Source organism: Phaethon lepturus, unplaced genomic scaffold (assembly GCF_000687285.1).
Source record: "Phaethon lepturus isolate BGI_N335 unplaced genomic scaffold, ASM68728v1 scaffold5654, whole genome shotgun sequence".
NCBI lineage: Eukaryota > Metazoa > Chordata > Aves > Phaethontiformes > Phaethontidae > Phaethon > Phaethon lepturus.
The window spans coordinates 56,170-70,674 of record NW_010533882.1 but is presented as its reverse complement, the minus strand read 5'-3'; the positions used below and the strand labels follow the sequence as shown (position 1 = coordinate 70,674).

The following is a 14,505-nucleotide window of genomic DNA, read 5'->3' as shown; positions in this document are numbered from 1 at the left end:
TAAGGGATTCTCATTGAATTTTTTTTCTCCAAATGGTTTCTTGGCAATGTTTTCTATTTTCATTTCCTTTCTTGATCCTTTTAAAATCACCTCTTACAAAACATGTTTATTTTATGGTTACGCAAGGATATTGTTATTGAAAATGAATCTGAAGTAAATGTGCAGGGGTGTTTTGTTTTAAAGATTAGCATGTTGAAGTTTAAATACAAATCCTGGGATAAACAAAGAGCAAAAATATTTTGTTTAGGGACAGATGTAAGACTTAGCGAAGATATGCTAATAGATAAGCATAGCACCAAAAGTCATTGCAACTAGAAAATACGGAAAGAAATGAAAAGGATGGCAAAAGCTCTTTATGAAAAATAGAGAGGCGTAATTTATATAATAATTCTGAAGATAGATATAACATTTTTTACGTAAAATACTGCACACAAAGTAGTGGCAAACTTAGACCATTAAAAAAAAAAAATCTGTTTTCTTGATGTTGCCACTGGAAAAGAGAAGTAGTTTTAAAATATAACAATTCTTTCTGCTTTACATCCAAAAATACAACTTATGGTTCAAATTTGTAGGAATCATGCCAGTGATTCATTGCATGCATATGAGTAGTTACAGCATGGAATCCAAATCTTTCTGAACAGAAAAAAAGTTCTCTGACTCAATTGAGTCACCTTTTTAATAACTGATGTCTGATCATTTCACAGCCCATAGATATCTGTAAAACAAGAAGGGTAGGAGAAGATCTTCTGAGTTAAACTTCTAACTTGCACATCTATAAGTGGTATCTTGAGCAAAATTTATTTCTGAAAAGATAATTTTCTCTTTTTTGAGATAGTCCAATTAGTTTTGAAATAAAGCTATAGAGGAAAACTAAGCAGAGAGAACAAAACCAGGAATTAAACCTGGATCTGGTACTCTGTGGCTTGACTCTGTCAAGAGGGTAGTGGAAATTAGTAAGACTCTATTACATGCTAGAAGATGAGCATTTGGTTAAGGGCTTTCCTAATGGGGTTGCTGGAAATTTGAATCATTTAAAGCTGTAAATATTTTTTAACTGATTTAAGGCTTAGTGACCTAATGCACCTGAGAATGATTAAACAACTATAGAGACCTTTACAGTGCTTAGAGTCTGTAGAACTGGGTCTATACAAAAGGTATTGATGACTTGCACGAGTGTAAAATATGTCAAGTATTAGTATTTTGTATTTTCTGTGTTCGTTTTTTTTATTGCACCCTCTTAATTATCTCACACGGTTTTTTTACATGTTCTAGCTGATATTTTGAGAGGAATGACTGATGAATTTCCAGGGCAAAGAGAAAGGATGAGGATGACTTGCAGGAAGGCTGAGGGGAATAAGAGACACAGTGCAGAGGTCAGGAATAGCATCTTCCTAATGGCCGCATACATTATGCTTTGTGTCATGGCTGGTGCTGTCTGTTCTGGTAAACAGTACAGCTTGAGCTTTCCCATCCAACCACATCTTTTTTCTTCTTGGGGTTGATCCAGTGTTGAATATAGAGGCAGAAGCAATCTGTCTCCTAAGCTTTGAGGAGATAGTTTCTCATGGAAACTTTCTTTGTAAACCTCCTGGCATGTGGAAAAGCAGGATTCTCAGTCTCATGGGCACAGATTGCTGGGACCAGGATTCAGATGATTAATTTGGGCAGCAGCTGTGTATAAGAGAGTGTTTTGAGGATTGCAGAAGAAAAGGCTAAAACTGGAATGAGGTAAGTCTGTGGCTCCACTTAGGATGCGCCTGTGTGCTGTGAGTCACCGGCTGAGTGTGCGAGGTGAGAGTTATCTTGGCATAAACTGAAGTGTTTCTTCTCTTCCAGAACATGAGTCACCTGCTTCTGAGTGTATGATTTTTGTTAATTTTATGAAGTAAACAGTTTTCAGAGGCTTCAGTACATTCAAATATGTGGTTTTTACTGGACTAGCAGAGGACCTTTCAAGCAAAGGGAACTCACTCACCTGTTGGGGCCAGTATTTTGTAGTCTTTTCCCATAAACATGTCTGAGTGATCAGTACAGTGCCGGAAACATGGTCCTGCTGTCACTGCAAACTTACTCCCAGAAGTATCACTGAGTAAAGACACTGATGCAGTCAAAACTGCCAAGTTTAGTCTTTATTCTCAGTCTACTTTGGTTTATTCTCCGTACTTTGTCAGCTTCTAGCTTTGAGGGGAGAAACTTTGTTGTGTTGAAATCTGGAAAAAAAGAAGTTAATAGGATGTACTGTCCCTGGAAACATTGCGCTTGGGCCAGAAGTTGTCCTGGTATCAAGGAAGCTCCAAATTCTTAGTTTTTTCTTTAACTTAACTGGTGTACAAACTGTGAAGATAGTGGTTGAGCGGATCTGTTACAGCAGAGAGGTGCAGTCTGGGAGGGGATTGGCAGTGCTGGCAGAAGACCAAGAGAGCCTTCAAATTCTGCATGTCCTCACGGATGGTGCCACAGAGATCTTCATGAAGCTTCACATGAGAGAGGAGACGCCTTGCAACCACAATTAGTTTATCTGAGGTTTTTTTTCCTTGTTCTTGGTGGAATTGTATCTGTTTAGATGTGATAAATTACTTTCTGTGTTTTCCTTTTTACATATAAAGAGAATAGATAATGTGGTAGGTAATTCACAGGTTTTGTTGTAGATGTTAGCACAAAATATAAGTGGCTGGATTTGGTGCACTGGGTACCATATTAGATGTGTGAAAAGATCTCTCTTGGCATTGATGTGCATTTGATATGCTGTGTGATAAAAGAGGACCTATTTCAGATGGCCAGCTCCCATTTTCACTCCTTTCTCTTTGACGCTCACTGAGCAACTTAGACTTCCAGACCCTTTTCCAGATCTTGTTAGTAAAGGTTATGTTTATGTTAATGTGAGCTCAAGAGGCTGATTAGACTTCAGATCATCCATTACCTGTATATAGGCTTGATTCTGAGACAAATAGTTCACCTATTAGTAGGAATACCTACTGCTCATATCATAAGTCTGTTAGAGAAGGAATTGATGCTGACCTGGCTGGTTGCGTGATTCACCGTCTGACACGGGTAATCCTGAAGGAGCTTTGCCCGTGGCTCCATGTCTTATTCCTTCAGTCAGGCCTCTGAGGCAGCAAAGGCAAGCGGAGTGTCAAGCCCAGATGTACAGTATATGTCATCTGCACTCAGGCCTTTTTGTCAAAGGCTGTGACAAGTTACCTTCTGAAGTATATGGTCTCCTGGACACGGTATCCACCACTGAACTCTAGCAACTTGTGACCAAAGACAACTGGGATCAAGCAGACTCCATTCAGTGACATGGAAAAAAAAATTAAAAAGTAATTCTCTTTGCATTTTTCATTGCATCAGCTGAGTTTGCCTTTGACTTGGGGATTTCCACAAGGTAGTGACTTTGCCACTTGTGTCACTTGGATTTTAAAATAATACTTTTTTTGCTGCAGCACCTTAACATCATCTCAGAAGGTAAGACTGTATGCAACTAACTGCACCTTTTATTCAAAAGATATCTGTGGTGTGTGATCAACTGAACTGAATTTCTGTTTGTGATTGAAGGAGATGTAGAGATACTCAGGTTGCTCTTGCTTGATCATAAAGACCTGACAATTAAGTATTCCCAAATAAAACTGTGGCTCTGGAACCGACCTGTGATTTCAGTCCCACAGAGGTTATTTCTTGGCTGTCAGTCATTTGGAGAGTCTTGCCTTCTGCCTTCTCTCTTTCTTTTAAGAATGTGTTTGGGAAAGATTTTGGAAGACAATTCATATAGCTGCTTTTTCCTTGCTAGGCAAAATACAAGCTTTTTTTTTTTCTTTATTCCTCTTTGCTTTCTTTTCCTCATAGCTGCATAGCTGCAATTAAATATAGAAGGCATTGGGAATTTTTCTGTATTGTTCATTAATATTTGATTGGGTTAAGTCCCTTCTTTTCCTTATGATGTCTTTTGAAGATATTTCTATTGTGAGGTAATGAGAACACTAAATTGTGCATATTTTTCATCCTAAATATATTTAAACTTTTTGCTGGTTAGAAAGTATATGGTGTGTTTTATAATCTAGTATAATTACCATCATGAACTTTAGTCACTGGAGCTAATCAGTAAGTGGTTTGTTGTTACACCTGGTTGATAAGTTTTCATTCGTGGCATTAAATTCTTCCTTCTATTTCTTATTTCTCTAACTGATCTCACTCATGCTATAACAAAAAAAAACAGGGTGGTGCTACAAGGCAGGGTGGTTATTTGTTTCTGTATATAACAATTTCTAGGGAGAAAGGGGTCAGGAAGAGTTCTGAAGATGACCTGATGTTACTGTGTTATGTCCAGTGATTAGTTTTTCCACCATTAATAGCTTTTGCACATGTGTAAGTGGGACTTGTCATCTTGAGTTTTGTTTGATTTTTCAAAATACTCAACTTGTTAACCATTAGAAAGAATCATTAGGACTTACCTAAGATTGTAAAAGTCACTGGCAGAAAGTTGCTCTTAATTAGAAGTTATATAACTTTATAATTAAAAATTCTATTTTTATCATTAATACTCTGATGGGATATTTAATTTAACTCCTTCTCCTATTTCCTAAAATTTGTCACTTCCTGAAAGATGGAAAACCTTTTAGGAAAGTTGTCTTTTTCTTAAATTTCAGATTTAAATTTCAGAATAACAGATTTTAAAAGATTTGAAGTACAAATTCTAAATTAGATTACAGAAAATAAGATGGTTCTTAATTTACTCATAGAAATAGCTTTCTTTTGTATTATCATGTATTAAAGTAGTCTTATGATAGAAAAGTGAGGATTGTCTGCACATCATGGGAAAAACTTAAGAGGAGTGGGAAAGGAAAAAGGCAGGATAAGTCTTTAAATGAGACAAGCTTAAATATTCAGACACATCAAAACATTATTGGAAACAGACTTTTGGACCAATTTCCTTTTGCAGCCACGTATGTGCTCTTCCATCATCCTTGTATTTTAAGAGTGTGGGTGGAAAATAAGCATATTAGTCTGAAATGCAATGGATAGGCCTAGAGCATCATCAGATTTGTTATACTCGCCTACCTCTTTCACAGTGTTTTTATTCAACAAAGACAGTGTGACAGGTAGGTACATTTATAAAACTTGGGCAAGATTATTTTGCATTATATGTCTGCTTAGCAAGATACCACCTACATAAAACCTCATCTATATTTTTTATGGGAAACTATGTGAGTCTCTTGTGTAGGTTTATTATTTATGGGAAAAATCCTGCTTAATATCACATTTAATACTTGAATCAGTCCTCATAGTATCTTCAGGCCCAATCAGAATTAAACTCTGAAAACACTGGAACCAACAAAAATGGCTTTATAATCATGTGTATTTTGGCACTTACTCTTTCTTTTAATTCAAGTTAGCTGTGATATTTAGTCAAATACTTTACTTTGTTTTGTTTTTCAGGATGGGAAGAAGAAGTTTGACAAGGAAAGTGAGAAATATTACTCCATCCTAGAGAAGCACTTAAATTTATCAGCAAAGAAGAAAGAATCTCATTTGCAAGACGTAAGCACTAAACATACTCTTACCTAGTTTAACATTTGCATAGAGATCATGATAACAAACTGCTTGTCTTCAAGACATGCTGTATTTTGTTTATGTGAAATTGTAGTGATTTCTTGTAGTCACGCTTGTTGTGAATATTAGTTCCTGAGTGCGATTAATATGACTCTAATAAGAGTTAAATATTTTAACAAGGCAATGTTCTATGTGTCCAACTTTGTGTACTTCAAGTACAACTAAAGTTTATTGGTTGCAACAACAGAATTGTATTACTACAATAAAAATGTGACTTTTATAAGGCATATGTGCAACATTTGAATAATTAATTGCTTTTTTTGCTATTTAATTTATTACTTGATGAAATTATGCTTCTGTTTCACATAAATTTTAATCTTGGAGACTGAACTGAGATCACTTTAGTGATGCTTTTTTATGCTTCTGTTTTCTTCTTTTTCACCTTATTCTGAGATCGCAGCATCATGCCCTGAAAGTGTATCCACAACTTCAGCTTTGAAGAGTCTGTATGGCTAATTCTTCTCTGTTAAAATAAACAAACCATGAAGACTTGCAATTTAACAGGAGGATTCCAGGTTTTTCTTTGGATTCTACCAGCTTTTCAGTATGCTGGTAGAAATAATTATGACTTGTCTTTGAGGCAAATTACAGTAAACCCAGCAATTTGATATCAATGACAGTTTGGGATTTGTGCCAAAAGTAGTTAAAAATTATTTTGATGGGATTACTCTTGTCATGGTGACTCTTAAATCATGGGGATTAGTTTGCAGATGGAGTTTTCAAAGAAGATGTGACCATCACTCAGTCACAAATTGTAGAATTTTTGTTTCCATGTTTACCAATAATACTATAATTCAAATCAAATGAGGCTTAGCAATTCAAAATTTGTAATAATGCTTCTACTCCTGAATTGCCATTGCTGTCTAATAATCAGTCTAGATAAGACATTAGTTATGTAGGATTGGTTAATTGTTCCCTTTGTATGTCAAAGTTTTATATGTACAGCTTTCACTTTTCCTAAATATTCTGTGTATTGATGAAGCAGCAGTTCTGTTAGAGGCTAAAGACCAGCTGAGAAAAAAAAAATTATTGTAAAAATGTGGAAAAGTGAACTTAAGCACCACTTTACCCTAGAAAAGAAAAGAAATAAAATAAAATATTTTACTCTTGAGACATGAGAATAATTACAGTCTAAAAACAGCAACTGAAGTGAAAAGTAACAACTGTGAATCTAATAAACTGTGGTAGAATAACAATGGATTTGGCTCAAGTATATAAACTAATGGAAAACCAGGATAAATTTTTCCACTGTGTCCTTACGTGACACCTCTGTATTTAAAAATCTTGTAACTGAAGCTGAGGTTTCTGGCTTTTCTGGATGCCCCACTTGTAAAGAATCTAGGGCATAACTTGTCGTTTCTGTCTTCCCTGTTTTTATGCAGCTGTAGGTGTGCTGAATCAGCAACATAGGTGCACCGTAAGTAGAAGGTACAATAGCGAATCAGTACCAAAAATGTTAACCAGGGAGACTTTTGGCCTGTAGCTGCATCATAAATAAAAGGAGGCCAAGCACCAATTCCTGGCCCAAAATCCAAATGATAGCTGTTGCCTCACATCCAGGTTGGTTCAGGTGAGCCCCATTACACATAGCCCCTGTGTCCAGGACAGAGTTCGTTGGAGCAGCCCACAGCAGAGCCAGGGCACAAGCAACGAAACAAGCAGTGCTGGTGGCTGGGACTTTAGTTCTTAATGTAAATGAAGGGAAGTCCTTGCCTCAAGCCAACATCATACATTTGGATGACATGGGAATAGCATTTTTTGACTGCTACTGTCACACTGAAAAATACTACTTCTTTTTTAACCTGCTGTTTCTTTGAATTGTTGAGGTTTCTTCCTTGGTACCTCATCACACTATGAGTTAAAGAGTACTGGGATGAGCAAGGAGTAGTTCTCGTACTGTATTGGGCTACTTTACTTATCTCACTTGAGTGCAATTCAGAGCACCTTAATTAGGCATCTAAAGGTTGATGGTCTGAACATATTCTATAGAGAGTGGTTTGCATATGTTCATCTAATTGAATGTGTTGGATATTTTAAGAGCCTGCAAGACTGCTTATGCAGTTTACATAGATGATTAGACTTTTTTGCTTTTAGCATCAAAAATAAACTTCATATACTGTCTTTTTACTGCCTATGGAAGTCCGCAGTGGAGCAGAGAAACAGCCAGAATGGAGTGATGATTTTATTTCTCTGAAATCTCTTCCAGAATCAGGCATAAATATAGAGCAAAGGCTTCAGTTTGCAAGCTTATGCGAAGTTCTGGTATGCATTTTAGTGATATCGTACATCAGTGAAAATATTACTCACTATAACTAGATATCGTACAAGTAGACACTCAGAATCATATCCATCAAATCTTCTTATTTTTTACATGCAGTTTGAAGTCACAGAAAAATGTGTGAAAAACCTTTCAGCTTTTGAAACTTTAAAATCACTTTCAAAGTAGTTCTTCCAAATCTGAATCCTCAGTGTTCACACAAATTCATAAGCTTCTACAGAACATATAATTTGGGAATGATAATTTACTCCCTGTACACTAGTGGTGATTATGTCCTTAATTTAGGAACCCATCTGTATTTGGTGGTACTCGTCAGTTGGTAGTCATAAGTATCACTTTGTAGTAGTAAGTATCATTACAACTACAATCTGCTTAAAAGCTCTTCAGAATAGAGGTGGATTTAATTAGGTGTTTAAGTATTTTTTCTGAGTTGAAGCCTGAAAGGGCTCATTTCTAAAAATAGATTTGATTATTTGCTTACAATTAAATGTGACAGCTGAGGTCTGTCTCAAGTGCTTATTGACTGATCTTCTGTGAGTGAGGACTTGCTGGATCATGTCCCAGAGTGGTGACACCTGATTCTGTTCAGCTATGTACCACTGCCTTTGTGATAGACCTTTTGTGAAATAAAACACAGAGTAGCAAAAAAAAACCAGTAGCCAAACGCACTATGTGAATGGCACATGGAAGAGTTAATTCTGTGGTAAAGCACTTGATTATTGGAATTTTGAGAGCTTTATTTCTGCTTCATAATATTAGGTTTTGTACTTAATTTTCTGATTAGGTTTTTATAGGCATGGGAAGGAATTGCTAGTACTGAATCATTTGAAACATATTGTTGAAGCCCATGCTTTGAAGTAGCGCTAGAGCATTGCACTAGGGAAGTGGATGAATATTGTTAAGAGCTGTGTGGCCAAATCATGATACTAGCTTATCCTTAACTAAAGAAGCGATGTTAATGATATATGGTACTATTGATGACCAAGTCCTGCCTGAAGGAAAACACTGACTTTTTGCAATTGTACTGTTAAAAGTACTAAACCTCTCTTATGATGTGTTTGCTGTTTTAATGTTTGCTATCAAGGAAAGGCAACATCTGGCTTTTCCAGTTCCCATATTTGTTATTTGTAATGCTGGAATTGAACTAGAGGATATACACAACTGGCATACATCAAAAATAGCTAGACTAGGCTTACTCATATTGCCGATGCTTGATAAAATTTCTTTTTGACCTAAGACCAAAACCTAATTAATGCAGCCCAAAAGAGATTTGCTTGAGAAAATTATTTGTTACAAAGATGGATGAATTAAAATGAAATCTGCACCTCTTCTTTAGACATTATCCACATGTTAGACTGCTTGTCTGTTAGGTCTCTCTCCTAAATGGCTTGTTTAAATTGAAGATAAAAGCCTATTACTCTTTATCAGCTGATAAGAGTTAATTCTTTAGTTGTTTAGGCAGAAGACTATTTTGGTGCTGGATCTTCATGTCGGGTGGTATAATTCAGGCACTTCTGACAAGTACTGCCTTGTAGTTCTTGCATCTGAAAATTAAAACATGAAAAATAATTGATTTATGAGGTTAAGGACTTAAATATGTTTATACTCCAAGAGCATGTGACTCACACTATGAAATAATAAGTTGCAAGATGTCATTGTTAAAGACAGTCTGTTTAAGAAAGAAAATACCGTCTGGGGAAGGTATTTGAAGCTGAGAAATAGATACATTTTGGTGCATGTGATACTCAAACATTTCAATAGAAATACTAATCTTCTTATCTCTCCTTAATTCCTATCCTACTCGCTTCTATTTCTTTTTCTAAACTTTCCATATACCAAGGACAGAATTGCTGCCACCTTTCTTTGTTTCCCTCCAGGGTTTCTTAAAAACTAGAATATTTAAGTTGCAAAAAAGAAGAGGAAATCAAAAAGGTGTGAGGGAAAGGCATGAGGCTAAAATGTGTAATGTTAGCTTCTTAAACTTGTGTTTATCTGTTTTAAGTAGGTATTCTAATTTTTAGGAAGAAAACTGAACCCCATGAAGCTTGTAAAGTAATCTTACGGAAGATCTGTTTGTTACTGACAAAATTGTTTTTAAAACAATCATAAGAGTAAATTAATGTGCTCTATATTTCATTTTGTCTTTTAGGCAGATACACAGATTGACAGAGAACATCAAAACTTCTATGAAGCATCATTAGAATATGTTTTTAAAATTCAAGAAGTACAAGAGAAAAAGAAATTTGAATTTGTTGAACCTGTAAGTTTTGTTTTCTTTAGAATGTATGCATTTAAAGCTGAAATTTTAATTTAAAATATGTATTTGCTCGCTTTTTAAAATTGTGATCGTAGGTTGGTTGTATATAGACAGACATTAAGATTTTGGCTTGGACACTTTCCGTGTTTATTAAAAGGTTTATGTATGAATATCATATCTACTGTGAAGTGAAATGTCTGATGACTTGGAGTGTGCATAACATTTTAATGGGACAAGATGTAATATTGTGTCTGTGCAACACAGTGGATGTTTCCTAATACCATGGTTTCATGGCTGAAATTTTGAGCCAGTTTTTTGATTTAAATATTCCATGTAGGCAGTGTATGCATGTTTTTCCAAGTTATACATGAAATAAAGTGAAAAATCAGGTTTTGTGTAGGGTAGGTGAGTTTATTTCTTTGTTGGTGGAATCATTTGTCTTTAGTTGACTTTGCACATACAAGAAAGCATATGTTAACATGCCATAAAAGAGGAAGATACGGTTGTGTTCCAAAGTCCGTATTTAGATCTGCTATATTCTCCTGGATGGTGTTTCTGCCCCCCATTCCTAACTATCTTCTGGGTCAGTCAGTACCAAAAGCTGCTTCAATATGATGTGCTAGCATATTTCTGTGGCATATTAGTACTATTACTACTGTTCATGTCATACAGGACTAGCTTGCCAATTGCCTTAGTTAGTACCTTTAGCCCTTGACAGAGAACTTCCAATGTCATCTGTCCCCTCCCGTTAAGCATACTGAGCATAGCAGAGCATCAGTTGTGAAAGAGGAACATGACAAGTATAAATTTTTCTCTCTCTCTGCACCATCTTCCAGCTTCCTTGTAACTAACCAAAGCAGCACTCTTGGCTGTGAAACAGGTTGAATTACATCTCTTAACACCCAATGTCACCAAGAAGAGCTTCTCAGATGCCTCCTTTCCATGAGACGAGAATGTATTGTATAGTGAATGTTTGACGTTGATGCAAACTAATGAACCTGGATTCAGCAAGCAGTACTTAGAGAAATCCTATCTTTATGGCATACAGCTGCCAAATCTTAGAGACTAAAACTTTGCTCGGATTCCGAAATAAGAACATTTTTCTACCTGTCACAGATTAATCCAGAGTGTCTCTCTCTGTCTACTGCTGCAAAATGCTCACATCCTGGAAGAATCTAGCAATCTTGACCTAGCTCTGAACCTGGTGTAGGACCTCCTTTAAAGTAATAGAAATTTTCTGTATTAAGAAGACTTTGTACATTGGGATATATTATTGTATAATTGCATATAGTTAAAATAGGGCATCCTTCATCCCATGTGCTAGACAGAGAGGAAAAATAAATTTGATTTTATATATTTTAGCTGCAGATACTGAGGTTTATCCTTTTGACCAGGAGCTGTCCCCACACTATGCCAGCCATCACAGCACTAGCTATGAATTAGCAAAATGAAAGAGTGCTTTATCAACTCATCAGTGCTGATACTGAGCAAGCAAGCAGGGGAGGTTACTGGTAAACTCAGTCTTGTGGACCTGGGTATTTTTGTCACCAGGTGTACACATCCAGTAGGTAAAATTCACTTTTGAGTGGATCAGTTGTCATCCTATGCCAGATCAGTAGGCATTTTAGCCCAGTATGCTGTTCGTTGCACACAGGTACGGGAAATACTCTGGTGACTGGGTAATGATAGCCCTTGCAGGCAGTGTCTTCTGGCTTCAGATGTGATTTTTTTAATAATAAATCTGAATATAAATGGCGCTTAAATTATAACATCAGTTATAAAATTTTGAACCTTCAATATTCTTAATTTTTTTGTTTCTAGTCTGTTGCATACAGCATGCTGAAATAAAAGCATTTGCTAAAACCCATAAGGCAAAGTATGCCAAGTAAATTATAACACCATGAGACAAAGAAAAAAAAGTCTTCAGAATAGGCTTTCTAAAAATGCATGGTTTATGTAAGTGATGTTGGAAGTATGAGCATGTGCTCCTAGGTGCAAGTAGATAACAACAAAGCCTAACACTTTAAAGTCACGTTTCAAAAGAATTGCCATATTATTCCTTTTCCTCTGTGTGCTCCACGGATGTTCAGATGCTAGAAGATGCCTGGTGGTACGTCTATAGACATTCCTCCTCAGGAGTTCTGCTAGTTGTGGGGCCTTCTAGTCCATGTGCTGCTCGTGTCTGATTTATCAGCTCAGTGTCATGTCTCCATATAATTCAGTCTGACATGTTACAAATAGACTCTTGGAAGGAGATTTTAACAAAATAAAAGAAAGGCTGTTAGTGCAGTGAAGGAGGAAATTGCGATGCCCGTGTGGAAGAAAGATAAGTTCATGACATGGGAATAGAACTTCAAAAGCAAATGATCTGCTGGAGCTCCTTCCGAGATCTTCAGTTTGTCTATGCCAAAAGATAAGGATGGTCTGGGAACCAGAGTGGGAGAAGTAGCCTAGAAAAACTGCCAAGTGGGTTACACCTGGACAGTAGGACAGTAGAAGTTGGTAAGAGTGGAGAATGTTCCTTCCTGGAGGAGAGTGGGGAGACATTTTAAGGTACAAAATGTTAATGACTCATGCTCAAAATAGAGGATTATAATTTAGAGTAGACTTTTGCAGCTGCTCCAGACCCTGGATTTCTCTGCTGTTCTCTGCATCTAGTCTCAAGGAGTCATTGTGTACTAGAGTGTGAGTAATGGACAGCTGCCTATTTGTGATCCTCCTAGATCTTGATTTTTTTTCCAAGGAAAAAAAACCCAACCTAAAGCTTTTCGTACAGATCATGAATTTAAACTTTTTCTCAAGGATAGATTAGTGTTAAAATTTAGTTTACAGTGAGTTAAACAACAAAACAAAGGAAGTGACAATAATCTCTGCTCCTGGCTTTGCCCTTGTGGGCCCAGAGAAGATAGTCCAAACCAGCGCAGCTTTCTGAGGATGTTACGGTTGTTAGGAGAAATACAAACTCCTTCTGAGAGCTCCACTTTGTCCCTCAGCAATGCCAGGACTTCTTTGGCCTGTAAGCATCAGGGCGCAGAGCTCATAAGCAGTAACTGTCTGAAATGTGAGGGTGGTCCTTTAAACGTCATGAAAGCACAGAAGTGTTTATTTAAAGAAAAAAAACAAACAAACAACAAACCCTGCCTGTAATTGCATGCAGTTCCATGAGACTTCACTGTGGATGTTAAACTCAATTTCCTCTTCCTTGGATTTTCTACATTATTAACTACATTCACTTTAATCTGATGGCTAAGTACCTTGTGGTGCTATCTACTTATAAATAAAATGAAACCAGGGAGACAGGGACTTCTGGCTGATGTGCTGCAGGCCAAAGGTTAAATTCCTCCCCTATGCGAAACCTAAGTACAGCCTTCTTCCTGTGAGAATGAAATGACCAGGCAGTCTTGAGGTCACCAGATCTACATAAAAATAAATAAAGTTTGTTTCAGGTTCTGTGTTGAAATCCTCATGCCGCTGGGGTAGCGACTAACATTGTATTACAGAGTTCAGGCCTTGCTTTTTATTGATGTGACTGATTAGATTTCAGATTGAGGTAACTATAAGGTACTTGTTGAAATGAAAAATTGTTGATATGAACACATCAGGCATTGTCTGTGGTGCTTGGTGAAGCAGTTCACCTCTTCACTTGTGAAGACCACCTCAAAGTACATTCTGAAAATCTTTTTTGAAAGAAAAAAGGGCTGTTTTTCTTTATTATTTAGTATAAATGTCTTTAGGATTATGAGCCTGCCTTTAGCAGCAGTGCCACTTGTAACACCAGCAACAAGAAAACCCCACTGTGAGCATAAGCCTAGGGCAAAAGTCCTTGGCTTTTAGATCTCCTCCATGCAATGCTGTGACTGTACCTGTCCTGATGGAAGTGATTATGAAGATGCCTTAACAGCACAGGCCCGTTGGGTACAGGGCATTTTCTGATCCCTGTTCTTCCACCACTAGTGACACGTACATAGAAGCAAATGCCATCCTCGGTGTTAGTTGTTTCAACACAGAATTTGAACAAGCTGGTCCAGGACTTGCATAAAATAAGCACAAATTAAGTTTTGCTTTTCTTTTATTCCTATTTTTCTAAGTGCTCAGAGAGTATTTGACCAAGAGAACCTCAAGGCCAGATCCTCTGCAATGCACAACTGCCAAAATGCCTGAGCAGTACTTTAACTAAAATGCATTCAGATTTTTCTGAAGGTTTTTTTCTGGCACTTTTTTGCTTTCTGATAAATTCAGCTTTGCTGCCATCTTGTGTTAAATATTTTCCTCTTCAGTATTTCTCCATGTACTCCATAAAAGCATTTTGTATGGTGGAAAATGGTTTTCTTTAAGTATTGAAGCTGAAATTTAAACAGTTTAT

At 36.7% G+C, this 14,505-nt stretch overlaps 1 protein-coding gene across 1 annotated transcript in view; it reads left to right on the top strand.

The window, feature by feature from the left end:
• Nucleotides 1-14,505, top strand: part of ARHGAP42 (Rho GTPase activating protein 42) — a gene marked incomplete at its 5' end in the record, with an annotated part of 78,721 nt that overhangs the window by 13,605 nt on the left and 50,611 nt on the right. Inside the window, 2 exons of the mRNA XM_010285338.1 lie at nt 5,434-5,535; nt 10,035-10,145. Of these exons, the coding sequence (XP_010283640.1) occupies nt 5,434-5,535; nt 10,035-10,145 (213 nt within the window). The remainder of the gene's footprint in view (nt 1-5,433; nt 5,536-10,034; nt 10,146-14,505) is intronic.